Source organism: Salarias fasciatus, chromosome 11 (assembly GCF_902148845.1).
Source record: "Salarias fasciatus chromosome 11, fSalaFa1.1, whole genome shotgun sequence".
Lineage (NCBI taxonomy): Eukaryota > Metazoa > Chordata > Actinopteri > Blenniiformes > Blenniidae > Salarias > Salarias fasciatus.
The window spans coordinates 6,949,925-6,976,625 of record NC_043755.1 but is presented as its reverse complement, the minus strand read 5'-3'; the positions used below and the strand labels follow the sequence as shown (position 1 = coordinate 6,976,625).

The 26,701-nt window shown below is 44.7% G+C and overlaps 2 protein-coding genes across 2 annotated transcripts; one reads left to right on the top strand and one right to left on the bottom strand.

Moving 5' to 3' along the window:
- Positions 1–68: 68 nt before the first annotated feature.
- Positions 69–12,446, top strand: abhd16a (abhydrolase domain containing 16A, phospholipase). The gene is made up of 20 exons (XM_030103168.1): positions 69–185; positions 667–723; positions 804–870; positions 4,158–4,244; positions 4,468–4,553; positions 4,671–4,744; positions 4,932–5,039; positions 5,476–5,590; positions 5,684–5,785; positions 5,896–5,959; positions 6,057–6,106; positions 6,754–6,877; positions 8,347–8,451; positions 8,548–8,611; positions 8,784–8,840; positions 9,569–9,631; positions 9,724–9,800; positions 10,744–10,842; positions 10,950–10,996; positions 11,632–12,446. Exons 1-20 carry the CDS (start codon positions 84–86, stop codon positions 11,713–11,715), a joined length of 1,632 nt encoding a protein of 543 aa, XP_029959028.1. The 5' UTR covers positions 69–83; the 3' UTR covers positions 11,716–12,446.
- Positions 12,240–26,510, bottom strand: vars1 (valyl-tRNA synthetase 1). Its single transcript, XM_030103066.1, has 29 exons — positions 26,418–26,510; positions 24,917–25,272; positions 24,693–24,836; positions 24,406–24,613; positions 24,204–24,319; positions 24,016–24,091; positions 21,973–22,073; positions 21,751–21,878; positions 21,464–21,628; positions 21,307–21,388; positions 21,099–21,218; positions 20,100–20,208; positions 19,829–20,008; positions 19,541–19,665; positions 19,305–19,408; positions 19,051–19,209; positions 17,292–17,382; positions 17,059–17,164; positions 16,830–16,900; positions 16,244–16,369; positions 16,050–16,154; positions 15,438–15,585; positions 15,137–15,264; positions 14,734–14,889; positions 14,420–14,641; positions 14,180–14,291; positions 13,094–13,269; positions 12,667–12,816; positions 12,240–12,559 (listed from the first exon to the last, which is right to left on the bottom strand). The coding sequence occupies exons 2-29, from the start codon at positions 25,268–25,270 to the stop codon at positions 12,491–12,493; spliced, it is 3,831 nt and encodes a 1,276-aa protein (XP_029958926.1). The 5' UTR covers positions 25,271–25,272; positions 26,418–26,510; the 3' UTR covers positions 12,240–12,490.
- Positions 26,511–26,701: the final 191 nt, after the last annotated feature.

Sequence of the window (26,701 nt, the reverse complement as noted above, 5' to 3'; positions counted from 1 at the left end):
TTGGTTGCTTCAAATTTCTAAGCTCTTTCGCTTTTTTGACATGTTTGGCCAAAGGAGGCTTCCGTAGTTACCGTAGTGGAAGAATGGCCGGCTGGATGTGGCTCAAATGCGTTTTAGGGCCTCGTCTGCAACGAATTCACCGTTCTCCGGAGCCGTCTCGCTCAGAGGGCAGGTCGGGGAGGAGGGTAGGGATGTCTTTTCAATTTTGCATCTGTATTACATCAGCCAAGAGCAGTCACGGGGCGATTTTGAGCCATTTTGACTGCTGTGCTGCTCAGGCTGCGGCCCGGAAGTGTCAGTTGTTTGATTTTGAAACCAACTGCGATAGGAAGTGTTCAGCCTGAAAATCACTCAAATGAATGAAATGACGGAAACGCGGCGACACGCCGCTTATTTTCCTGTTTCTGGTTTGCTGTATCTGTGATCAGGGACTCCTAACCGCTGCCTGTTTACTGTCATTTGTAAACGGTGCCGCGGATGCTAACTGCCGCGAGCGCACACTTTGCCGCGAAAAGCTGCAGAACGACAGGAAATCTACTCAAAGCACTACTTAAAAACATGTATTTCGAGCTTTTTGTCCCTCTTTGATTTAGCATGAGTGCTACCTGTTAAGCCTCCGGTTGTTTTTGCCGTAAGACGTTGTAATGATCTTATCTGCCCTGTCAGGGATGGACCTACCAACCCAGGAGTCTGGAGAAACACACTGACAGCATCCTGGGCTGGGTCAGTACTGCTCCACCTTCACTGATTTTAGAGGAACGGCGGGAGTTTCGACAAATAAAGCTCATATTTTGTTCCTGCAGGCTTCAGCACTGTGGTCCCTGTCCTACTACAGCTCTCCTCTCCTCCTCTGCTATCTTTACAGGAAAGGTAGGTACTTTTCTGTAATTTGATATCACACTATAGCAGGCTTTCACAAGAACTCATGATTACATCCCCAGATTTGTTCCCCATGCAATGGGCAACAAAGCACCCATCCACCCATCTTATTTATTTATTGCTTTGTCCAACACAGAGATGCAAGGTGCTGCAGTGACCACAGCTCACTCTAGTTGAACCTTGGTAAATCTTTGAACAAGTCACCAGTCAGCTGCAGGGTGAACACAGGTCACACAAAGTCACATTCAAATGCACGTTTTAGGATTTAGGAAGTCTGGAAAGAAGCCAGGGTTCCTGGGTGAATAAAACATGCACGCACCAAGCCCGACTACACTTCAACCTGGAATGTGCTCAGTCTAAGGCAAGAAGTGCTAGAAACATTGCATATAACAAAATGCCCATGGAATCATAACGGATAAAACTTCAGCCCAAATAATTTATTATATTTAGAGTTTAGCTTGTGCTATGTCACCTCCTTTTGTTGTCAAGAGGACAGAATTCTTCAAATTGGTGTTGAACTGGTGACTATTTCAGCCAACACTGGGCGAGAGTCAGACCATTACCAAGTCACCAGTCTGTCATCACAGGTGTAATCAAAACACACACACACACACACACACACACACACACACACACACACACACACACACACACACACACACACACACACACACACACACACAGCTGTAGCCAAGTTGGAGTAAGCAGTGTAACTGGCCTTTAGATGTTGGCAGAAAGCCAGACTTCAAAAAGCAAACCTGCACAAAACGTAGTGAACATGCACATCCTGCAAAGGCTGGTGATGTTTCAACTAATTTATTTGGAGTGACAGTGATATTCCAGCAAGGGTGTCACCGTAGAGTGGTTTAGATATGATTCTCATCTTTCACTTTCTCTCTAGCTCACATTGTAATCTTTTCTTTGAAAATCAGATTTACCCTGAAGCTTTGTTCAAGCAGAAAAAGATTAAAGAAGACTTTTCTAATCCTCCTCATCCAACACAGATATGCTATGAACCTTCTTCCTGCAGGCCATTGGTACTAATTCACCACAGTGCCATCACTTTTAGCAGGTTTTATATATTGAAAAACAGTGACGTTTGATATCAGTTTTTACATAACAATAGGCTGAATGATGTGATTACGCCACAAAAGATGAGATTTCATTTTCTGTGCAGTTTCATGGAAGTATATGCACATATATTAGTCATATAGCTGTCAACCATCCATCAAGATACCTGTACCCCATTGTATTATTCCCCTTTCTGATACATTAATAAAAAAAATCTCAGGCGGTAATGGTGATTACCTGCTTTGTTGATAACCGATTGCCACAAGGTGTAACACCATGATATACTGTGATTACAATCTTTTCATTCGCTGTACTGATTGCACAGAAGAAATCTTTGGACCTATGTATGTCTTTAAGCTCCAGCTGTGTCAGTCATCTGTAATTTTGAAGACTTGTTCGTGAACTGTTCAGAACATTGTTCTTCTCTGTTTGAGCAAAATCTTACCGCTCTGTAAACGGTGTGTATGTGTGCGTTCTCAGGTTGTGACTTTCTTTTCTCAAAGGCAAGCATGCAAAGAGTAGTTTGCTGCAATAAAAATAAATAAATAAAACTTTAGAAGCATTCACCTTGTACAATTCACCAGTCCATCTAAACAACATACTTTTAATGGTCAAGAAATTCCACATTAAATACATATTTTCAAAATCCGCAATTATATTTTCTGCACTTGGAAACTGATAAATCCTTCTTATGAAAAAATGTCCAGATTTTCTCTGCTTTGACCTCCAGTTTCAGTATCTGCCACATTTTTGTCCGTGTTGTGTTTTTCCGTATGTTTGGGATGTTCTGAATGCATCGCCTTAGGCTGCCAGAAACTAATTGAATCCTAATTATGTTATTTTCAGATGTTCGATAGACCACAGTAAATATATTTGGTTACAAAATCCATTGCCCGATCAATTAGAAGTAAACATAATGGCTGTAGATGAAGCAAGTCATCATGTGAGTCGATGTACCGAGCAGAGCTGTGTTGTATCGTTCAGCTCTTGATTATATCGTTGTGATGTTTATTTGAATTGACGCTCATAATATGACGACTTGTGGTAATGTTCCATAGTCATTACATAAACCATCACACTGTTATGCTGTGCTGCATAGATCATACGGATAATTTAATTACAGGAACAACAAGCATGTCTGGAATTCATTGTAATTTATGAAGAATTTGACTTCCATGCTCTTTTTTTCTTTTTACTGACTATTTGAAGGAATGCTATCACATTAATGTTGGGAAATTAAAATCTCACACACTTGTTGATCTGATATAGAATCATTTTTAAGCATATTTGTTTTAGCTTTTGTATTACTAGCTTAGAATTGCAATGATATATTGTATTATTTTTTTCAATGACCTGCTCACCCATCTTTAATTCTAACATCAGCAAGCAATTAAATTATTATATATGTTCATATTATGCATGTGTACATGAAAAAAGTCAAATGGAGAGATAGTGCCTCCTCTCCCCATTATTTACTGAGACTTGAAAGCCTTATGGCCTTTTTTTGTGTTATTCTATTTAATTTCTGCCTAAAAGTCTGGAGGGTATTTCAAAAAGGGTCTGTTGTTATACCGGTTGTTAAACAGAAGTTAAAGTATTCACTTTACAATAGAATGTGTGAACCCCAGTTTTATTTAAGTGACTTTTGAAAGATCCTGACACTGATGTTTGGTTATTGTTGAGCTCTCATTATTATCAGAAAACAGAAATACACTGAAGTAAATTCTTGTACTTTTTGTTTTGTGTTCATGCGTTTTTTTTCTCTCTCTTTCAAATGTAAAAGCTTGATTTAGTTTGTTGTGTTTCAGAGGCATGTTAAAAGGAGATTTTTTTTTTTTTTTTTTTTTTTTTTTTTTAAATTCTCCTGGATTGCAATTCTCTTTCCTCTGAGGAAGAAAAATGATGAAGGCGGGTGGGTGTCCTCAAGAATTGGTTTTCTCCCTGAAATGGGATTATTATAAACTTAATCAACTGAATCACTCAGTTAGACTGAGCGTCGATAGAAATTAATTGCGTGAGGTTGTGTGCTGCTCCTTAGTGTATAATTCAGTTTCTGATATTGATTTATGCACATGATTGTCGAGGAGCTGTCAGACCCTGAGTCTTTTTTTTTTTTTTTCCCATTCGGCACTTGTTAATGAGCCTTGGGCGTTGCAGGGGCGGCCATGTTGAAGTCTGTGTCACAGTTTTGTGTGTTTCGCTTTCAGGCTACATCTGCAGCAGTAAGCTGGTCCCGGTCAGCCAGTATGTGGGCACGGTGCTGGTGTGTCTGCTCGGCGTGGCCTGTCTGCGAGGTGAGATGGCGGGTTATAAATCACTGGCAGGAAATAAGTCTTTTACTTTACCTTCAACACAAGCACAATTTCTCCCGGGTTTGTTGAACATGGCCCACACCTGCAAAGCATACTAAACGCACCCTTGAGATTTTTCTTGAAAATGTTTATTTAGCCTCTCATGGACTCCACTTGAACCTCTTTCCCCTCCCGCTTCTCCTCCGTCACTGCGTTTCTCTCTCAGGGTGGGGGAGATGGAGGAGCCCGGAGTATCTTCAGTTTGTCTCCATCCTTGAAGAAACTAAGAAGAATCACACGCCAGCAAACAAGGTGAGAGCATGGAAAGTTAAAACGCTGAAAACGTGGGCTAGTTCTGTTAAACTGAAGCATTTCTCACACATGAAAACATCTTGAACTGATGTGCATCTTTGTGTTTTTTTTGAATAGAGAAAACTGAGATGTTTTGACTTTGACTTCGCGCACTGGCCTGCAGATTTCTCCTGGACAGAAGTCAGCAGTCCGTACGTTTGTTTATTCACTACTTGATTTCCATATGACAGGCTTTTGTGTTTGCAGCGTTTCAATTTCCCCCAGGGTCGCTTCATTGCATATGCGCAAATTAAAAGGAGTGTGAGCGACATTAGATGACTGCAGTTGCTGAATGCTAATTGATTTTGTAACCGACCCTTTTGACTCCATTTGTGGCAGGAAGCTTTCCAAGGCCGGTGTTTCTTTGTTGAAGCCAGAGCCCAGACTGAGAGGAGCTGCAGACAGCGTCCTCAACTCTGTGCGCACGTTACCATGTCACATCATCGGGTAAATATCACTCTTTAGCTCCTTCTTCCTTTTTTGTTTTGGTTATTGAGGTGCTTGGAAATAGCAGCAGGCTAATGTTGTTTTCATTTCCACCATATTTCATGAACTGTACTCCTCCAGGGCTGAATGCATTAGCCATTGAAACATTTGAAAAAGTTATGACCTGGGAGCTTAAATGAAAGTTGGGTTCTTGAAAGATACCTTCTGCTTCCCGTCGGGATACTTACGTAAAGTAGGCAGCTCTTTTCAAACTTCAGCTCTGCAACAACAAAGTTCAGAATTAGGAGCCCAGAAGCAGCTGGACAGCAGCATAACATGCCTTGTACTTAAGTATAAAGCATCTTTTTTTTTCTCTCTCCAGTGCTTAGCCTCCAGAAAATTAGTTCTTTCCTGCTTTTGATTATACCACAGTGTCATCATTCATCTCTCCCTCCAGTTTTCTTATTGCCCACTCGTTTGGGAGGAGGATGCTTTACCCCGGCTCAGTGGGTTTGCTGCAGAAAGCGATGAGGCCCATGCTGCAGCAGGGCCAGGCTCGTCTGATAGAAGAGGTGAGAAACGGATGCATTTTCTTTCCCCGACCTCATAACAGTGTGGGAAATAGACTTCAGCGCCGATCCGTCTTTCTCCCTCTTTTATCGCAGTTTGACGGCCAGAGGAACAAACTGGTGGCCTGCGACGGCAATGAGATCGACACAATGTTTGTGGATCGAAGGAAAGACGGAGGGCGGAAGGGCCGGACTCTGGTAAATGTCCGCTGTGATTTGTTGTTGCATCGCCTCGGGCTCGTTCGGCGCCCAACAAAACCCCCCACCCCCCCGGCCGCATTACAGACAGTTGTCAAATTCCGCCACAGGTCATCTGCTGTGAGGGCAACGCCGGCTTCTACGAGGTGGGCTGCATGAACACGCCGCTGGAGGGTGAGCGCCGCTTCACTTCGCAAGAATTCAGATATTTTTCTGGTGACATTTAAAACGTTCAATTACAGTCGAATGTGGTGTTGCCGCTGCTCCGCAGGTGGATACTCGGTGCTGGGCTGGAACCACCCCGGCTTCGGAGGCAGCACGGTAAGCAGGTTTCGCCAAATCCCGAGCTTCGGTGAAAGCTGAAGCTGTGTGCACGCTGAGCTTCATTTGGTCTAAACGGGCAGCAGAGTGGAGAAAAAAAGTATACTGTTATACTGGTTTACTGGGATCTGCTGCGCAGGAAAGCTTCTCCACTTTAGCGCCTGCAGAGAGCCAATTTGGATTCGAAGAAAGCCAGACTAATGAAAGAACATATTCTCTAATAACACATTCAACTAAAAATGTTCTTTTTTTCTTTTTTAAATAAAAGAAGCTCAACTCCATTTTGGAAAAGTCTACATTTAGTTACCTGCAAAGCCCGAAAAGTCTCAGTCTTTAAAGGAAGAAAAGGGACATTTACAGCAATGTTTTATATTTTTGCCTCCTGGTGCATAAAGTCCAGAAGTTATGTCCCTGTTATGTTTTTTGCAACCATAAAAGCATCAGATGGCTTGCCCCTGTACTTTGTCAGTGAAGGATGCGGATTTCTCATTTCAACACTTTGCAGGCCTGATTAGATTCTGACAGGCCAGTTTTCACCTGCGCACCTTGTTTGCCGCCTGTTTTAGATCTTTGTTGTTTTGACAATCATAGTTTCTATATGTGGATCATGTGTTAGCTATTTTATTTAAACGGTGTCTTTCTGCCAGGGAGTGCCGTTTCCCCAGAACGAGGCCAATGCCATGGACGCGGTGATCCAGTTTGCGATACACAAACTGGGCTTCCAGCTCAGCGACATTGTTGTGTACGCCTGGTCAATAGGCGGATTCACAGGTACTCAAAAACAACACAGTCATACCTGAGCTTAACTTATTAAGACCGGCCCAGTTGCTCTGCAGCAGCAAGTTTAAAAAGCAGTCAAAATCAATCCGAAAATGTCAGAAAACCACAGTAGATCATAAGAAAATAGATGGCATAGATGAAACTCTTGCAGACATTGAAGCTTTAGAACATTGTTGAAGCAGCATCGGGATGTTCAGGTCTGGTTTTTGGCAGGTAGTTTATCAGGGATGCCTCCAGCCTTTCTAGTCTCTTTGCGGTGCTGCCTTGTGCCTGGTGTGCATCCGGACAAAGTCAAAGTATCCAGGTTCGTTCAAATCCAACTTTATTTATACGGCACTTTTACTACAAAGAAATGGAGCACAAAGTGCTGTACAGGGTCAAAACACAATAAAAGCAGAGTGATGCCCACCCCCAAATATTATTTGGGGGTGGGCATTTATATGCATTTATATGCATTTATATGTGGGCATTTGTATGCATTTATATATATATAAATTTATATATATATATATATATATATATATATATATATATATATATATATATATATATATATATATATATATATATATCAAAATAAATGAATATAATTTCTGAGATCCTACTATAGGATAAAAGGGGACTTCACTCAAAAGCCTGTTTTTTTAAAAGGGAAAGTCTTGAGTCTTCAGGTTCTCCAGCAGACTGTTCGATAAATGTGGTGTTGTGTGATGGAAAACAGCCTCACCACACGTTTTTTATTAATGGTGAGAATAATTAAAAGGCCGGTGCCAGAAGACCTGACGGTTCAGGATGATTCATAAAATCAAAGCATTCAGACACTTAAAAACCATTAGAAGAACCTTGAAATTGATCCCAAAAGACACACAGGTCCAGTGCAGTCCATTTAAAACCGATGCAACATGCTCCTGTTCGACCATTTGCTTTACATGTGGAATAAATCAATGCTCAGAATCAAAAATGGGTTCTTTAGGTGATCAGATGTTTTTAAAAACAGTGCCTGATATTTAGACAAAATCTCTGTTAATTTCTCTCCCTCAGCCATTAGCTCAAACTTCAGTTTTGTCCTCACTGGGCTGAAGGAAGTTGTCTTCCATCCATGAGTTAATTAATATCTAAAAAACTGTTAAAAAGGTCATGAAATTGGCCGCATGTCTTCAGGAGACACAGCAGTGTGTCGTCGGCGTAGATGTGAAAATCGATGCCATGTCCCCTGATGACATCCTCCAGTGTAAACATATGAAAGTGGAAAAGAAATGGGCCTAAAATTGAGCCTTGAGGCTCCCCAAGGAGCACGGATCCATACTTACTGAAAACTCCTATGTGTGAGGTAGAACTTTAACTAGTAAAAAACTTGTGATGCTGCTGTGTGCTTTCCCGTTTCCATGAAACCTAATAGAGTGTTATTTCTGTGAGCTGCCCCCATCTTCACAGTCTGTCTGTTTCTTGGTCTTTCTCAGCCAGTTGGGCAGTAATGTCATACCCAGAGATCCAGTCATTAGTCCTGGACGCCTCCTTTGACGACCTGCTGCCTTTGGCCCTCAAAGTCATGCCTGACAGTTGGAGTGAGTCCAGCATTTTTCATCTCTATCGATCTGTTTGAAGCAGATAGTTTTTTTTTTTTTTTTTCTTGCAACTCCAGCATGTTGCTTGTCTTCCAGGACCGCTGGTGCAGCACACAGTCAGGCAGTACATGAACCTCAACAACGCTGACCAGCTCCTCAAGTGAGTGGGCGTCGCCGCGTGTTGTTGAACCGGTCGTGAAAAGCCAGCTTGTCTGAATCACCAAAACCGTTACGCAACGCCCTTGGAAGCGGCAGAGAAACTTGAGAATTCTTTCTCGGCGTTGCTCGCACAAAATAACCGGTGAGTAACACAGCTGCTTCTCCTCCTGCAGATACCAGGGACCGATCCTGATCATCAGGAGAACCAGAGATGAGATCATCACCACAACGTACGTCCGCTCGGCGCATCGCGAAACGCCTCGGCGCCATACCATTTGCTTTCCCTACTTGAAATAGATTTGTTTTCTGGGAGGTTTGGGTTTCAGTGACTGGAATTGCATTTTCCCCCAAATACCACGGCACAAGTTCAGCGGTCTGTTCTCACTGCAAACCTAAAAATACAGCAGGATTCTGCAGAAACAGTCTTATCAGTTCTTCTTAACTTCAACCACAGTTCCTGTGTAAATGTCTCTAAAACATCAGTGGGAAGACGGCCTGATACCTTTGGGAAAAACTGTCAGAGTACGTCAGTGAGTGAAGGATTATCTTCTCCTTGCTCGGGACGTAACATCAATCCTGTTCTGGCAGTACCACTGATTTTCTGTGTTGAAGTTAAATCTGAAATATACAGAAATGTTTATTTTACAGCATGAAAATGTAATGCCTTTTCATTCAGGGCTGATGTAATTATTTATGAGTTTAATTTGGTATTTGCAATTCCTTAAAATTAATTTGTGGAAGTTGACATTTTGACAGTTTTTGAATCATGCTTTTCTGAGATTTAGCGTCGTAGCAATTCCGGATGATCATCAGAACAACGTTAACATTAATCATTGGACTTCCAGTCTACAGAAAACCACTGTTCTCAATACCAGTAAATCTGAGCAGCATTTTTCAAAGTGTGGAACTATTCAGGTGAAGAAAGAAATCTAAACTGTGCGGCACTGCATTAACACAGGGGCCCAGAGGACATCATGTCCAACAGAGGCAACGACCTGCTGCTGAAACTGCTGCAGTTCAGGTCAGACTGCTCATCCTCACACAAACATTCAGCCTCAGTGGATTTTCTCCGCCGGAAAGATTCGGGAACTTGATGTGCTTTGTCCTCATCAGGTACCCTAAACTCATGACAGACGAAGGGATCAGAGTGGTCAGACAGTGGCTGGGAGCCTCCAGTCCTTTAGAAGAAGGTAAAAGTGTGTGTGTGAGTTTGAAAGCATGGTTTGAACATGTGCTTCAGCTGTGTGTATGTGTTGTTCAGACTTAATAGTTGCAGACAATAACAGAGTGATAGTTGAGGTCAGAATCCTCGCATATTCCTTTTCCCACCTTTAACAGTGGAGTTCGTGGGGAAAACCCACAGAGAGAACAGCTGGAGACCGAAGGCCCCCGTCCACACCCAGACAGCATTCTCTCTTTGCGCAACACTTCCTTTCACTGCGTTGTTGACATATTAACAATGAGCGTGTTTCAGAGGGTGTGCTCCAGAGTTTCAGTCCTCCTGGTGTCAGTTAGAGGCGGCGTTCAAGGTCGCTGCTGCTGCTGCCGCCGCCGTTTCAGGGAGAGATGCGCATGAAGCAACGTTTGCATTTGTGTAATTTCTTGAAAGTGGAGCTGGTGAACGCCCTACACTTGCAGGATGAGTCATCGGAGATTTGACACCCTTTTTACACACAGAGCAGGAGGGAGGGTGACGTGACGACACTTCAAGTAATATTGTTTGACAATTATCCATCAGAGATCAACAGATAAATCAACAGTAAGTCCATAAACACGAGATGTAAAGTTTAACGAAGTCTTTAAGTACGAGCGCAGCGTGTCACCAAAGACATCCAAACTAATCAAACGCAGCATGTGGCAGCTGCTGGAGCCGCCATCTGCCTGCGAGAGATCCTCCTCTGTGTTTGTGTGTGTGAAGCGGAGGAGCTCCCGCTGCTGTTTTGACTGCATTATGCATTTTTTAAATGATCCTGAGCTCTCGGTTGGTTAGAAAAAAATAAAAAAAATACTACCCTGAAGTGCGTTTAGCCCAGCACACAGCCGTGTTGTGGCACAACATGCATCACCACAGCTGTCCGCTCTGGTCCAATCCACATAGAATTGTGCGTAATCAGCTGCTCTCTCGCCCGGCAGCGTCGGTGTACAGCGGCTACGAAGTGGACGACGACTGGTGTGTGTCCGTGCTGCAGTCGTACCAGGCAGACAGAGACGTCTCGTTTCCGTGGAGCGTCGGTAAAAGCCCCCTCCCTCCCCCCCCGCCGCCGCTGAAGCCGATAACCCACCAACACCCACCCAGCTCCGCGCTGCTCTACGTTCTGACACTCTCTCCCTGTCACCAGGAGAGGACATGACTCTGGAGGGGAGACGGCAGCTCGCTCTCTTCTTGGTAAGGAAGTGGCTCGTTGTCGTCGGTGCTCTCGGTGTCACTTGTGTAGTTTATATAAGGGCAGCTGCTTGTCTATCTCATGTCTCCACGGTGGATTTCTGCACATTCCAGTCCTCCCTTTCACCCAGTTGTATGATTTCCTTCTCTCCAATAATCCCAATCTTCATGTTTCAGGTTTTTTTTGTGCACTACCTCTTTCACTTGCACTCTGGGGGGGGTTGGAAAAAAAAGAAACCCCATCACAGCTATTCAGACATCATTACCACTAAGGAACACTTTCCCAGTCACCATAGTAACCAGCTCACCTGTGCTCTCAGGTTGACTGGTGTAATATATTTCGGTTCGCTCAGCTTATTGAAGTCATTTAACATCAAACAAGAGGAGTGCCATCAATTACAGCTAATGCTGTGCTTTTCCTCCCCTGGTAATGCCTTCTAAATTAGGCTTTATTCACCACCTGTGTAAACCCTTAAGAGATGGGGGAGATTTGTAAGGCACTGAGCCAGATAGACCGAGCCTAATATAATCAAGTTCTGCACTTTTTGCTCATTGCCCTCCCACACCTCTCATTCTCCATTCCTCCTCCCGGTTCTTTTTTTTTTTTGTGTTTTCATACCTTTCCTCCTCTCTCTAAGGCACGGAAGTACATGCGAAACTTTGAGTCGACGCACTGCACTCCTCTCCCCGCCACCGAGTTTCACTCTCCCTGGAGACTGTAGAGGAAGCCCCGGATGAGGGGAAATGAGGAGCAGAGGATCCGACGGCCTCTGATCAGCGTGTTCCTGCAATGGTGTGAATGTACTACTGTGACTTTTCTTCCAGATTGTTGTTTTTTTTTTTTTTTTTTTTTCTAAGACAGGTTTGTAGTGTTGCTGTGGAGACATCTGGACAGATCTGATCTACCCTCACAGCCCCCCACCCGCACCTACCTTAGCCGAAACAAAAAAAAGTTAAATATGGTACATTTTAAGGTTCGTGTTGAGTCATATTTCAGTGTTTCTTTTTCAAGAAAAAAAAAAGACGTTTGAATAAATGAACAAGCCATTACTCACTCACTCCCTCCACCCGTTCTCTCTCTTTGGCTGCATTTGTCAAGCAACTGTAAATGTTGCAACAATTACACGAGCTATTGTAAATCCAGAACGACGCAGCCAAAGTGTTCCACATTGTGTTCCTCAACAAAGATGTAATAGAAAATGAAACTCTTAAATGTTGTATTAAACATGCTGAATTAAAAAAAGAATGGACTTCAGGGATTTTTATTCAATTTGGTCATGATATGATCCAAGTGTTCAACAAATTGCGGAGATAAACAAGAGACACAGATGAATAAATTGCTTATGAATATTACATAGAGAAGCACTTTGTGTTGTGAGAGATTTATTGAATTCCCTGTGTACTACAATCGGTTCATAAAATGAATATGAAAATTAGCGCGACGACGAGAAAAGAGTGAAAGGAGGTCCTGATTTGCATAATGCAAGAGGGGAGAGTTTACATCATTTTCCTGAAGTTCTCTACGGCTTCTTTCACTTTCTCAAGTTCGGTTTGGCTCTGCCGCAGCTGTGGAGAAAAGGATGAGGAAAGTTATTTACCAAGCATTCGCATGTCTCACATATTGGAGAGAGACAGAAAAAAAAAAAACCTGCAAGTCAATTTCTTTTTCCCACCTTCTCAGCATCCTGTTCCTGCACCTTCACTGGCACCTTTTCCTTGTAGTCATTCTTCACCATCTTCTCTCTCAGTTTCTCCATCTGTTTTTCCAAGTCGCTTTCCTTTGTCATCAGCTTGGCCACTTCCTTCTCCACGTCAATGAGGCCCTGAGGAATAAAAGGCGAAGTGAAGCCGGCAGCCGAAAAAGTACGATCAGACGATTCCGGGAGGGAAACGGAGGGGAAAAAAAAAGGAAAAAAAAACAAACTGACAAACTGCTCAAATTCTGGTGAAACTGCTCCAGACGGGCGACGTGTTTATACTGTTCGCCGTCGCAATCGATCAGGAGCAAAGTGGTAAATTGAACTAATTCATTGCTGGAAATGCGACGGCTTTAATGGGGCGGGGGGGGCAGACGGAACAAACCCGATTACCGGCCCTCACCTTGAGCATGAGGTTGACGGTACATCTGTCAGAGGCGATAGCCACAGCACAGCCTTCAGGGACGGGCTGGCCGGCAGTCAGAGGGATGACGGCCTGGGAGTAAGACAAGGTCTGAATCTGCAGGCTGTATTTCTGCACCAGGGACGCCGTTGCAGTGTCGACACACTGGAGGTAACCTAGGAGAGAGAAAAAATGAAAAACGGTGAAATAACTGTACTTTCATAGATGCGGGGATTTAAGGTGCGACTGCAGTATTCAGGTTTATCGCAGGTCAAATAATACTCCGTCACATCTGATCGACGCTCACACAGCATGTAAAATCTTCAGCAGTTGGAAGAGTCTCTTAGTTCTAATCAAAATGCAGCGATGAGGAAAATCTAAAAAGCCTTGAGGAAAACCGGCGTTTTGAGCATGGATGTCAAACATATGGCCCGCAGGATGAGACTGCAATTTTTCAGAAATTACCAAGTAAACATCACAATTAATTAATCTCCCTCTGAGTGAGTCAGTCATGCGGTGGCAAATCCAGCTACCTTATTACTGGTGGAGTAGAACGTCTATCAGAGCCGTGGTGAGAGGGCGAGTTTGTGGAAAAATTGCAAGATTTTGCGAGCGTGACAAACACCGCAGCGGAGAATAGTGGCGTTTGGAGGACATGATTTTAGGATATCAGAGTGTTTTTGCATCAGGTGGCTTTAACAAAAAAAAAAAATGGAAATACAGAGAAATTGCAGTAATTGTTCTGGTGCTCCTGCTGCTCCTAATGGCCCCTCGCTCAAAGAATTTGAGACGCAGCATTTTAAAGCCTTTGGAGCTGCTTGTTCACAAAGAGAACCTGCAGCTGGAAGCTCACCCCCGCGGTACGACCACAAAGTCCCCGTTCACTGTCTGCACAAATCATCTACAGTATGTTTGTTTTACACTGTAGTCGTCAGAATCACAATAATGGAGCAGAAATATAAAATGACTCCAATTTTTGGAATTACTTTCACAACAACGCAGAAAATAAATGTGGATTTTTAAACGATATTGTGCTAGAATCATTTGGGTCGGTCTTGTTCACATGTAATGCGAGTGTCATCTCACAGTCGGCTCTGGTCTTGGTCAGGTTGTAGTCCGCCCTGAGAGACCGGATCGTCTTCACCACGGTCATGATGAAGTCCATGTCGCGGTCCGCCTCCTCACTGCTCCAGCAGAACTGCAGCCCATCGGAAAGAAAAAAACAAAAAACAGCCGTTTGTGAGACTTCTTTGAAATAAACACTGAAACCTGCTGCGGTAACTCATCCCGACACCCGCGGGTTCGTTCCCCGGCCCGTTTTCTCACCTCTGCGGTCTCGGGGTAGGAGGTGACACAGATGCTGGGGGGGTCGCTCTGCTGTCGTCGTGGCAACCTCTGGTAGAGCTCCTCGGTGACGAAGGGCATCACTGGCGAGAGGAGGCGAAGGCCGACCTCCAGGCAGGTGTAAAGTGTCTGTCTGCACACCAGCGCCTGTCTCTGGCTGGCGGCGTCGTCCTCAGCCTTGCTGAACACCGGCTTTACACTCTCCTGGAAAACAAGAGGAGTTCATCCATTCAGAGGCGTCCGTCTCACGAAGGAAACCTTCGAGCTGTTGCTTTGAGCTTCACGGATTCTCTCACCAGGTAGACGTCGCACAGCTCGTACAGCCAGAAGTTGTAGATGGCGGTGGTGATGGTCGGGAAGTCGTAGGCCTTGAAGCCGGCGTCGCAGAGAGCGACGGCGGCGCTCAGCCTGGACAGAATCCACCGGTCCGATACGCTCTCCTCTCCAGACAACTGAAAGACAGTCGAGCACAGACAAAGTCAACATGACTCCTGCAGCGGCTGCCTCACAAATGTCACCGCGTGCGAGTCTCTGAATACAAATCAGGGCAGCATATGTGCAAACAGAACTCGCGGACGAGCAGAGCCGACGCCGGCGCGGTCTCACTAAACGGTTACTTGGCCAAAATGTCATTCAAAAAAAAAAAAAAAAATCACGAAACAGTCCGTGTTTGTGTGGACTGTGGTCTTTATGTCTCACCTGGGCTTTCTCTGCTGGGACGAAGTCGTCTCCCAGTGACTTCATGGCAAACTTCACAGCGTTCCACAGCTTGTTGCAGAAGTGACGGTAGCCCAGGATGCGGTTGACGTCCAGGTTGATGTCCCTGCCTGGGAGCGGCCGACAGGGATATATCATCATTTCAAAACATATTAAAAATAGACCTTATAAAAAAAAAGTGACCTTTCACTGACAGGACTGTTGGCTGATGTGTGTGTGTGTGGGGGCCGGCGGCCGGCGGAGGGGAGGGAAAAGCGAGGTAAATAAAGATGAATTAGTTCACCTTGGCTCGTGTAGGCGCACAGGGCAAACCGGAGAGCATCTGTGCCGCACTCTGGGATGCCATTTGGGTAGTCTGACTTCTGGCCCTGCTTCGCCTTCTCCATCTCCAATGGATCCAAGTTGCTGTCTACCAGCTGGGCGTGAAGTCCCTGGAGAAAAAGGAGGAGGAGGAGGATGCGCTCAACATTTTTCTTTTTTTTTTTTAATCTTTTCATCTTGAGAACAAGACACTCCTTTCTCAGCTGTGGGACGTTTTAATCGTCCAGGCAGCGAAGAGCCTTCAAAGGAAAACATCCAGGGTGAAGTGCAGTTCACTGCTAGTCCTTCGGTGCCCTCTAGAGGACGGCTCTGCTGCGTCTGGCTGAGCATCCCCCCCCCCCCAGCTACTGGAGTGATGGATGGACTCAATAACAGCTTGTTGAAAGCAGAAAAAAGCTGCTTAATAAACCTTACATAACAATATGTGTCACGGGAGACGGCAGAGTGTGTGGTGACCATGTGAAATGCAACCTGAGAGAGATCTGATTTGTGTGTGTGTGTGTGTGTGTGTGTGTGTGTGTGAGTGTGAGTGTGAGTGTGTCCAAGCATACATTAAAGCGCAATTAGGCCTCACCTCGAGGGAGATCCCTGTAATGACATCCAGAGGGTCGATGACATTGCCCAGAGACTTGCTCATCTTCCTCCCGTGTGCGTCCCGCACCACGGCGTGCAGATAGACCTGTGAGGGAAGCATCGGCGCCACTGAGTCAGACGGCGCCGGCGTCGCGTCCCGGCGTGTCACGGTGCGGCCATTTTGACGGTTCTCACCTCTTTGAAGGGCAGCTTGCCGGTCAGTTTGAGGCCCATCATCACCATGCGGGCCACCCAGAAGAAGAGGATGTCGTGGCCCGTCTCCAGCAGGGTGCCGGGGTAGAAGACGCTCAGGTCCTGGGTCTGAAAGAGGAAGACGGAAGAAGGAAAAATGTATTCTGAATCAGAGATAAACAAACACATCAAAATAAAAAGGCAGTGTTTATTCAGGACAGAGGAACATCAAGCTGCTGGATGTGGTGAGTGACGGCCGGTCACCACAGATCATGTGCTTACTAAACTACGAATACATCTTCTTGAAGAGCACCAACGACAGTCGAAGACTCTCACGCAGCACTGTAACTAAACACACTGCGAACACAGTAAAAGTCATACTTTACGAGGAACACTGAGGTTCAGAGACGAGCTCGTAAAACAGTTTATTAATAGACGCTAAAGTCAACTCGGAACTTAAACGGAAACATTTCCGTCTAACAGGGTTTTATTTGCCGCAGCGTTTCTGCTGCGGGTGAGATTCTGTCCGCGGTGAGAAGTGCAGATTGTGTCGGGATGAAAAAGTTAAAATTGGCCTCGGTTTCTTTACCTCATTAGGCCACCCGAAGATCGAGAAGGGGAAAATGCCAGAGGAGAACCAAGTGTCCAGAACATCCTCGTCTGAAACACAAGCACAAAAGTTATCTCATCTGCATGAATGTGGAGCGGGGAGAATTAAATTAGACGAGTGTGTGTGTGCTGGCATAACGCGCAGCGATTAGGGCCTCCGCGACGGTCGTCGCACTGAAAGCGCTAATTAAAAGCAGATACATCTTTACCTTGTCTGAGGCTGATTTTGTCAGGAGACACGTTGAATCGCTTGGCTGCCTTCTCTCTGGCCTCCTCCTCTGATCTCCCGCTCACCCAGTAATGACCGTCCATGTCCTGGGGGGGGGTCGACAAGCCGGACGGGAAATAAATCAGGGAGCGTGTGCAGCACTGATGCAAATAGCTTCTATCTGTCATGTGAAAAACCTGCAGATCTGGACAGTAATGATAGAAGTGGCCGCACCTCTCCCGGTGTGACGGAGGGATCGCTGACAGTGATGAAGTAGGCGGGGATCCGGTGGCCCCACCACAGCTGCCGAGAGATGCACCAGTCCCTGAGGGCGAGACGGATGGAGCAGACGTGAGATCTGAGCTCATGAATATTCACACCGCTCTACTTAACCGAGCTGAAACAATTAGTCACCTAATTGATGAGGTGACGACAGAGAATTAAATGGCAAACAGTTTTAATAATCAATTAATAATTTGTGCCGTTTATCTAATTAAGGTGCCTCGGTTTGAGTCTGTGGCTCCTCGGAGGCGAGCCGCTGCTTCGACGGGACGCTAAACTCAACATCTGCAGTTTGAACACGTCTCTGAAGTGGAAACCAAACCTGCGATGTTCCCAGAACCGTTATTTTGAACATTTTTATTTGATAAACGCGTTGGATAGTGACGTGCACATTAACTGATAAGACATTTCATTTTGATGAGCAACGGCTCTTTGCCTTTAACAAACGAACAAACTGTTCAGTCAAAATCTTGGCAGATTATTCCAACGAAAACCAAACGTTTTTACTTTTGAAAAGGATCATTTCACAGCAGAGGCGCTTCTATTCCAAGCTTTGCTTGTTCTCAAAAAATATTGCTCAAAAATATATTAGTTGATGAGGGTGAAGAATTAAAAAAAAATATTAAGGATACAAGATCTGTCACAAAATAAGTGATGACAGGATTTATGAACAGGTCACCATGAATTAATTTGATTTTATGGCTTTAAAATCATCAGTGACATTGTAAGGTGTGTAATGAACTCCTGTCCTCTGCAAGACATTGAAAGTTGACGTTATCATTCAAAGCTATACCAAAATGAGTTATGATTGCTGTAAGCAATGCATAAAAAATACCAGTGACGACACAGAACGCCAGGAGAAGGAAAACAGTTAAAACCTCAATCATGACTTGTTCCTGTTTTATTTCAGGACACTGAATAAAAGACGAAGCTGTAATATTCCACTGGCTTTTTTTCAGCCCAAACTAATTTTGTTTAAAGTATAAAAGCACCGTGTTTAACTACAAGTTGACATTTTTAAAACGTGTAAAGTTTGTGTTACCAACTGCAATGTCAGAATGACTGAAGCTTTAGACGTCCTGTTTGTGCTTCATAATCTGTATTTTGAAAAACCTCTTTATATTAATGATTTATGCTTCATGATCACTTTTAATGTCAGCCAGCAGGAGTGTGCCCCCCTGACGAGAGACACGCAAGGATATAGATGGAAACAACAGGAAAGATAAAAACCAGGAATTGATGATGACAAAAAAAAAACCTAATTAAATATTTTCTGTGAAAATTGAAGCTTTTATCTTCTGTGAGTTTTGTCTGTGTGTGTGCCGGGTTGTTACACAGCAGAGGGTGATTATGAGAGGGACAGAACATAAAACACCTCACATTATTACACAGCTCACCTCAACTCCTCTGAAAACTACAAGCTCCATAATGAAGAGAGGTTTCAGAACCGAAATCGAGGCTGAGCTGCTGTGCTGGACGACATTAGGCTGTGCAGAAAGAAGTAACCACCGACTTTATAAGCCTATTCACCCAGCGTTCATAATTCAATTAAAAACTTTAACTGCCCTTCTGTCAAGGCCAAGGCCAAGAATTTATGAGATCGGTATCGCTGTAATTATTGTGGAAACACCAAACGCCGAGTAGATCGGCCATAAAAAGCTCATAAAGGCTCTGATCCGTTTCATTATGATCGGCACTAACGCATAATTACCGAATGTTGTCCATCCAGTTGAACCAGGTCTTGAGGTGGTGATCGGGGATGATTTTGAGCCTCCCCTCCCTGACGGCGTCCGCGGCCTGCCGGCCCATGTCGGAGCAGCTCACATACCACTGCGGCTTCAGCAGAGGCTCCACGATGTCCTTGGAGCGACTGATAGCAGAGAGACGGCGGGGGGTTTAAAAGACCGTCCCCAATAAAAATAAACGCACCGAAAAATGCAAAACCGTGCATGAAGCGAGCGTCACCTGCAGACCGGGACGACCATGGGGTTGTCTTTGATCTCTTTAAACTGGCCTCGGTCCTGCAGCGCCTGGAGCACCGCTTTCCTGGCCTCGAAACGCTTCATGCCCTGGGGGAGAGACAAAATGGTTAAAAATGGAGTAAAAAGCCGCGCCGAGCAGACTGTGGAAAAGGACGACTTCTAGAGTCATGGCGGCGACGCCCGCACTGCAGGGGGGAGCAGGATAACGAGGCACTGTACCAGGAAGGGGGGAGGCACGTTAATGAGCAGGCCATTCTCGTCCAGGATGTTGATGAAGGCCAGGTTGTGTCTCACTCCAACCTCGTAGTCATTATGGTCGTGGGCTGGGGTGATTTTCACGGCGCCTGAGCGGGAAAAGGTGCCAAGAGAAAGGAAGAGGTGGGAGAGAGGAGGAAGAGAGCGGCTGTAATGGGGACGGTGGTTAATCTTAGCGACTCGTTACGACGACCGATCCTCAGCACTGGACAGATCCACACACGAACCACCGCCTCCTGTAGACACGTTTACCTGTTCCGAAGCCCATGTCCACAAAGTCGTCAAACACGATGGGCATCTTGCGGTCGGAGAAGGGGTGAAGCACCATTTTCCCCTTCAGATGCTGATACCGGGCGTCGGCGGGGTGGACGGCGACGGCCGTGTCTCCAAGCATGGTTTCAATACGAGTCGTCGCCACGACCACCTCCTCGTCTACGGAGAAGACAGACGAGAGGAAACGTGAAATAGGGGGGGGGACTCACTAAAGCAGGGGAAAGACGACGAGCAGCTCGCCATGACGTACCTGATCCATCCACTTTGTAGGCGAAGGAAACCAAGACGCCGAACTCCACTTTCTCCTTGTAGCCAGGCACGGGCAGCAGCGTCCTGCCAGTCAGCTCTTTCTTATCCACCTAAAGAGCAAATGCAGGATTTAATCGAGAGAACACACAGCGGACGGCACTGGGGGGGAAGATAGGAACCATTACGGCCTAATGAAAGAGTTCCGAGTCACACTTATTCAGAAAGTTCATTTACTGAATTAAACCACACGGTTCTGCAAAAAAGATCATTTCTCCCTCAAGAAAGTAAATCAAACTGCTAAAGCTTTTCACTCCTGTTGACACTGCCGGGATTGATACATACTTTGTATGGTTTATTTATTTATGGTATCCACAAAATTAAAGATAAAATACCTAAAATGAGAATTATACAGCCTTGTGCCCACATTCCAGTCATTACAGTGGCTGCAAGGACTCTACAGTACGACCACACACTCACAGAAACATTCATTTAACAGATTTCTGCTGAAAAACAGGATTTGTTTCTCAATGACATTATGTATATAAAGGTCAGATGAAAAAATGAAAATATTCACAAGTGAGTAACACCTTTGTTTCATCAAGAAAAACACACTAACTGGAGAATTTCCAGATATTGATGTTATCTTGGGAAAAAGGAGCAGAAGCTTTTATTTGCTGCACATCTTTTTGAAAATGTCATAACCATAAAATCTGAACAAATAAAGGCTGTCTGATCATTACATGCTTAAATACTCTGGTGTTTAAATTTAATGGAATTGAACCACTCTGTGATAAAAAGGCTCTCAGATATGAAGCTACATCACAAAAACAGCACAAATAACCAGTGGGCCGCATTCCCTTATCAATCAAAACTGTTCTGTGTTAAAACTGAGTCCTAAAATTAGTTTATTACACAGAACATCAGATTCATTAGACGTTTTGTTGTGATGTCCTATAAATGATTCCTAGATTCCTTGATATTTAAAGGCTGAGTAACTTACTTCGATGTCAGAAATGGCAGAGTTCAGAGTGCAGGACCAGTTCACCAGCCTCTTACTCCTGTAGATCACTCCCTCGTCGTGCATGCGGATGAAGGCCTCCTGGACCGCGAAGGAAAGTTTCTGGAGAAAGAAGGTGATTTAAACTTGGCATACTTCAGCTTGTCTGCAATAAATTCCCCCCAAAAAAATGAAAGTTTATAAAACCCACCGGGTCCATGGTGAAGCAGGCTCTGTCCCAGTCCAGAGAGGAGCCCAGTTTCTTCAGCTGGTGGTAGATTCGGTCTCCCTTCCTGCAAAAAGAATCATATTTTTTCCCTGCTTGTTCTTATTCATGCTTTCTCCTTCCTGCTCCTCTTGATACTCACTCATTCTTCCATTTCCAAACCTCCTGGATGAAGCTGTCCCTGCCCAGATCGTGGCGACTCTGGCCCCTCTCTCTCATCAGCTTCTTCTCCACCACCACCTGGGTGGCGATGCCGGCGTGGTCGCAGCCCGGGTTCCACAGCGTGGTCTCCCCTCGCATCCTGTGCCTGCACACACACACCGTCAACAGAAAACACACACACTGAGTGGGATTTAACTCAGCAGACACATTCAACAATGGTCTCAGAGGTAAAATTAAAATGCTGCTGGACAGTTGAACTGCAGTTACCATCTTGTCAGCGAGTCCTGGATGGCATTGGTGAGGGCGTGGCCCAGGTGAAGCGAGCCCGTCACGTTAGGAGGCGGGATGCACATCATGAAGATGCCCCGGGGGTTTTGATCACTGATACTCCGCCTCTAAAAAAACAAGAAATGCGAGAACACATGAACACCTGCTCAAATTCTTTCTCTTCAAAATGACATCTAGCGTGGCAGTAAAAGACTTTCTCACCCCGTATTCAGGTTTGAAGAATCCCTGCTTCTCCCACCAAGGATACCAGGCCGCCTCCACATACTGAGGACTGTAGGAGTCAGGGAGCGGACTGACGACGTCTGACGCCAGAACACAGGGTTATTCATTCAAAAGTCTGTCATGGAAATCGGGTTAACGATTAACCAAACAGAGGGTGCAGTTCACTTGGGCTGAACAGCACGGTCGTCGTTTAGAACTGTAAGAATGTGAGCAGTCTGAATCCGGGTTGAGCTCTGAAGGCCTCTCTCTGTGGAGTTTGGCTCCATCTCTCTGTGACTGATTTTGGTAATCCGTCCAGGACGTTCCCCGGACGGCTAGGAGTTCACAACATACACCCAAAACCACTCTCACCTCAGTGAAGAGGTAAATACGCCTGCAATGAATCAAGAAAATGGCAAAACTCAGAGGAATACTGGGAAAGGTCATGAAGACCTGAGACGGCGTGCCGTCAGAATAACGAACAGTCTTTGCTTTTTTTCTTTCCTCCATGTAGATGGTGAACCTGGATCACTAGCGCCACTGAATTATCACCAAAGCAGAAATTTACCCCATCGAACTGTACGTTGCCATGGGAACCGTGAACTTAACTTGCTCCTTGGCAAGTTTTCTGTCACATTCGCCAAGTTTTCCCCCCCCATCTGCTCCCTCCTGCTGAGCCCAAAGCAGCAGTCGGACACAAAGTCTGTTCTCCTCATTCACCCGATTGATGTTGAAGCTGAACTAATTCACACAGCCGTGGCTGGAAGTCATGTTGAAAACCCTGATTAAGAAGTGCGATCACTTCTCGGCGACTGCCCAACGGGACACGATCGTTTTTCAAGCGGACTTTTAAATAAACAATATTTTCTAACCTCACATCTCGAAGGCAGTGTTGAAACTGTCAGAGGTCAAAGTTGGTGTTAAAGAGGGAAGTTTGCTCTTTAACCAGCTTATTCTGAACTCACGCTGACATTTTTCCCATCACGCCCAAAAAAGATTAAGTCAGGCTGAACAGCTGTTGTGACAGATGCTGGAATGCAACCACCAAAACGATGCCGTGTGAGGGAATGAATCTTTGATTATGCAAAAACACAGTGACTGATGCTGCAGGAATACGCCGCGTCTGAAACTTTTGCGTCTCGAGTTCGGGCTGTTGAAAGGTCTTTGGTCTGTGCTCCATCTAAACTTCAATCGAGCGGCGCTGGACGGAATCTGAAGCAGACTGACCCCTGCTTCACAAATCACATCACTCAGACAGCAATGATCAGCAGGGCTCCTTTTAACTGGACCAGAGCTAATCTTATATTACACACTACTGACGTGGTCTCAAATCAAAGCAACTCCTCTCTGTTAGTTTTCAATTTAAGCTGACAGAAATTTTTCCTTTATTTAATAGCACACCAACTGCAAAGCGGCAGCTCTGAAGGCCCTGAGTGCCTTTAAATATCTATGAAAGTATAACATGTTGAAATAGCCACTGCATGATTCAAGCATTTTTTTTTAAAATAGGACCAAAAGCAAAGATAAAGCTGATTTGTCCACATGAGTTGTTAACGGGATGAACTCTCGTTTTATGACCCAAACATGCTCATCGATGGAAGCACAGCCACGAGCAAGGAGGGAGGAGGCTGTAGATATTTCAGCAAAAATGCAGTTGAAGTGGTGAAATGCAGAGACAAGACGTTACACACTCAAAAACGATTTCAAACGTTTGCTTACCAGATCAATTTCCTCTTTTTTTCTATTCAGATTTTTTTTTTTCAGGGATGAACACCTCTGCCTGTTAACTCTCCTTTCTCACCCGAGCGGTGAGTGAAAACACCAGGACTTTAAACTCGTCCCTATTACTGCAGCATTTCAGTTCAATGGACAAACCTTATTTAGTCAGCTATACACAAAATTTACTTCGAGTAAACATAAAAAAACATTTTTTTATCCCGCAGGTCATTAACATTTGCTCGTTTGGTAACCTGCAAACTTCAAGGGAGCTTCCTTGTACAATAATGCCTCACAAAAATACACTTCCAACCACAGAAGAATCACCTTTTTTTTCTCCAGCAGGCGTAGCAATGTTGTATGTAATCACTCCCAGCTCTTTCTTCTCCGGTTTGGCCTTTTTCTGGAAGAGAAACAAGAGAACACCTTTAAATTATTAATTCTGTTTGAGGATAATGGCCCTTAAAGATAGATTTTTTTTTTTTTTGTTTTACACTGCACACGTATTTCACTACCTCTGTTGGTGCCTGTGACTTTTTCTTTGCCTCCATTTCCTTCTTCTGCTGGAATTTCTCCAGCTTTTCTCTCTTCTTGGCTTCCTTCTTCAGCTGGGCTTCTGTCTTCGGGGGGCCTGTAAGAAAATACCAACGTTATTTTATGTGTTATAGCTCATACAATATTTATCTTACATTTTGGTGTTATATGAGATTTCCTTACCATTAGCTGTGGCATCAGCAGGCTCAGCAGCAGAACCGCCACTACCAGCTTTTGCGTTTGCAGCAGCGTTTGTCTTTGGTGTCACCGGTACCATCTTCTCACAGAGAGCGATCTCCCCCAGCACCTTCAGGAACTGCGGCTGGTTAATGCAGGTCGTGAACCATCTGGTAACATTTGTTAAAGTCTTCCTGTCAGATGGCTCCAGCGCCTAAAAATGAAAGTACTCTCAGTTCACAGTATCGTAATCAGAGAAACCTGGAAGACAAAGTTTTGGGTCGTACACGTACATATTTGAAGGGGAGAAGAACCGCCGTCGCCACAGCCATGTCAGCCAGGGTGATGCTCTCACCCACCAGATAAGTTCTGGGTGCCAGCGACTGATCCAGAACCTTGAGCACACGCATCAGCTCCACACGAGAACTCTGCTGCAGCTAAGACAACAAATAATAGAAATAATTCAACATATCAAATATGATTCACACATAAAACATTGAAGAGTGTGTTTTAATACCTTCTTATCAACTGTTATCACTCCAATCAGTGGGAAGACCACAGCACAGGCCACAGGGGTCAGCTCATTGTCTGCAAAGCTCAGCCACTGCCACACCTGGCTCTGCTGCTTCGCATCGACACCGGCCCTCCTGCCCTGACAGGCCAAGTACCAAGCCACAGCATTGGAACCACTGAGGACAGAGTCAGCTCCCCCTGAACCCAGCACCAGGGTCGGTCTGGAGCGGGCGTTCAGGGACGCGGGAGGGTCCTCCGTGACGATCCGCGGGCGAGAGGACGGACTGTACTCCGCAGCTATAAGAGGCAGGAGACTCCTGAAGTCATCAGGGTGAGGGGACGCGTAGAGAGTGGCCATCTCTGGGGGAGAAACACATGAAGCAAGCTGTGAGCTCATTTTGACTCAGTCATTTCTATTTCTTTCTGGTTTTGAAGGGAAACATTTCTTATTTTCCTATCAGCCATCTTCTATCACTTTATTGGCGCAGAAGACCATTGTTGGTATGTAAACTACACGCTGTAGAGCAGAATCTCCTAGGGTCGTCATATGTAACATTCAAACTGGCTAAAAATACACTCTGTAGCACTTCTGCAGTCTGCAGCCCATCCTCCACATAATTATAAATGCCAGTTAAATCTTTGTTGGATCATTATGTTTATACAGTCTGATTGTCACTGAACCTCTTCACATAACTGTGACAGGAGTTCCTGACGGAGAAGAGACAGACTTATTGAAGTCTACATCTGTTGAGGGTAGAGATTTTATTATATGTTTCAAAGGTTTTGAAAACAATACCAAACATGCACACCACTTTGTTTTTACTGTTCTGCGCTGTTTGGTTTTTAAACGGAGAATAAGCTAAATATTTTGGAGAGGAAATGTGGCTGATATGGGGGGGCGCGAGGGAGATCTAACCTCAACAGTAGTAATGTATGTGTTTAAGACAAGTGGTGGCGCATTAAACAGCGGCAGACCTTGATAAAGTTTCCAAAAAAGTGCATTTTTAAAACTTTCTTGCAAACAGTTTTACAGCGTTACCTCATCAGCTTGAAAGCTAACACAGTTCATTGAAATACGGATGCCTTCCTCTTAACCCCTACAAAATGTCATTTGACAGAAATACCCATCAAAGCTCATCTGGGTCCATTTACAAACAAGTGGCAGTTCACTTTGGGGAGGCAGCTCAAACTATGGCGTTCATTAGGTTGTGATAGCGAAAAGGGCAGCTTAAACAGACCTAAGAAAGTATCAGAAGATGTGATCAGTGGTTGAGTTAAGTGCTTAGCTCTCTGGTCCTCGTCGTGAACAGCTTATCTGTCTCCTGTCCCACACTCCAGAGTCAAGCAGGCTAGTTAGCGTTAGCGTGTCAAACTAGTTTCTGTGGATAATTCGCTCTTTCAAACAGTTTTATCTCCACAGGCTGCTGCATTAAGTCCGCTTTGAAGCTGATATTTTAGAAACCCGAGGCTTTATAGAGGAAGTTTATTCATAAAGCAGAACATACCTGTAAATGAAACAGAAAGAGACGTCAGCTTAGTGAGCACATGAGTCCCCACCGACTGATGCAATGAATGCAACGTCTTCCGGGGTGACCCGCCTCTTCCGGTCCACACCGGAAACCGCTCAAAATAAGATATTTAATAATTAATAATGATCCATCGATCCATCTTCTAAGATGCAGATCAATAATAATAATAATAATAATAATAACAATAGAAATAATACTCTTCGTCATATATGCAAAATTAATTACAAACATTTTTAATAATAATAAAAAACATTTTACAG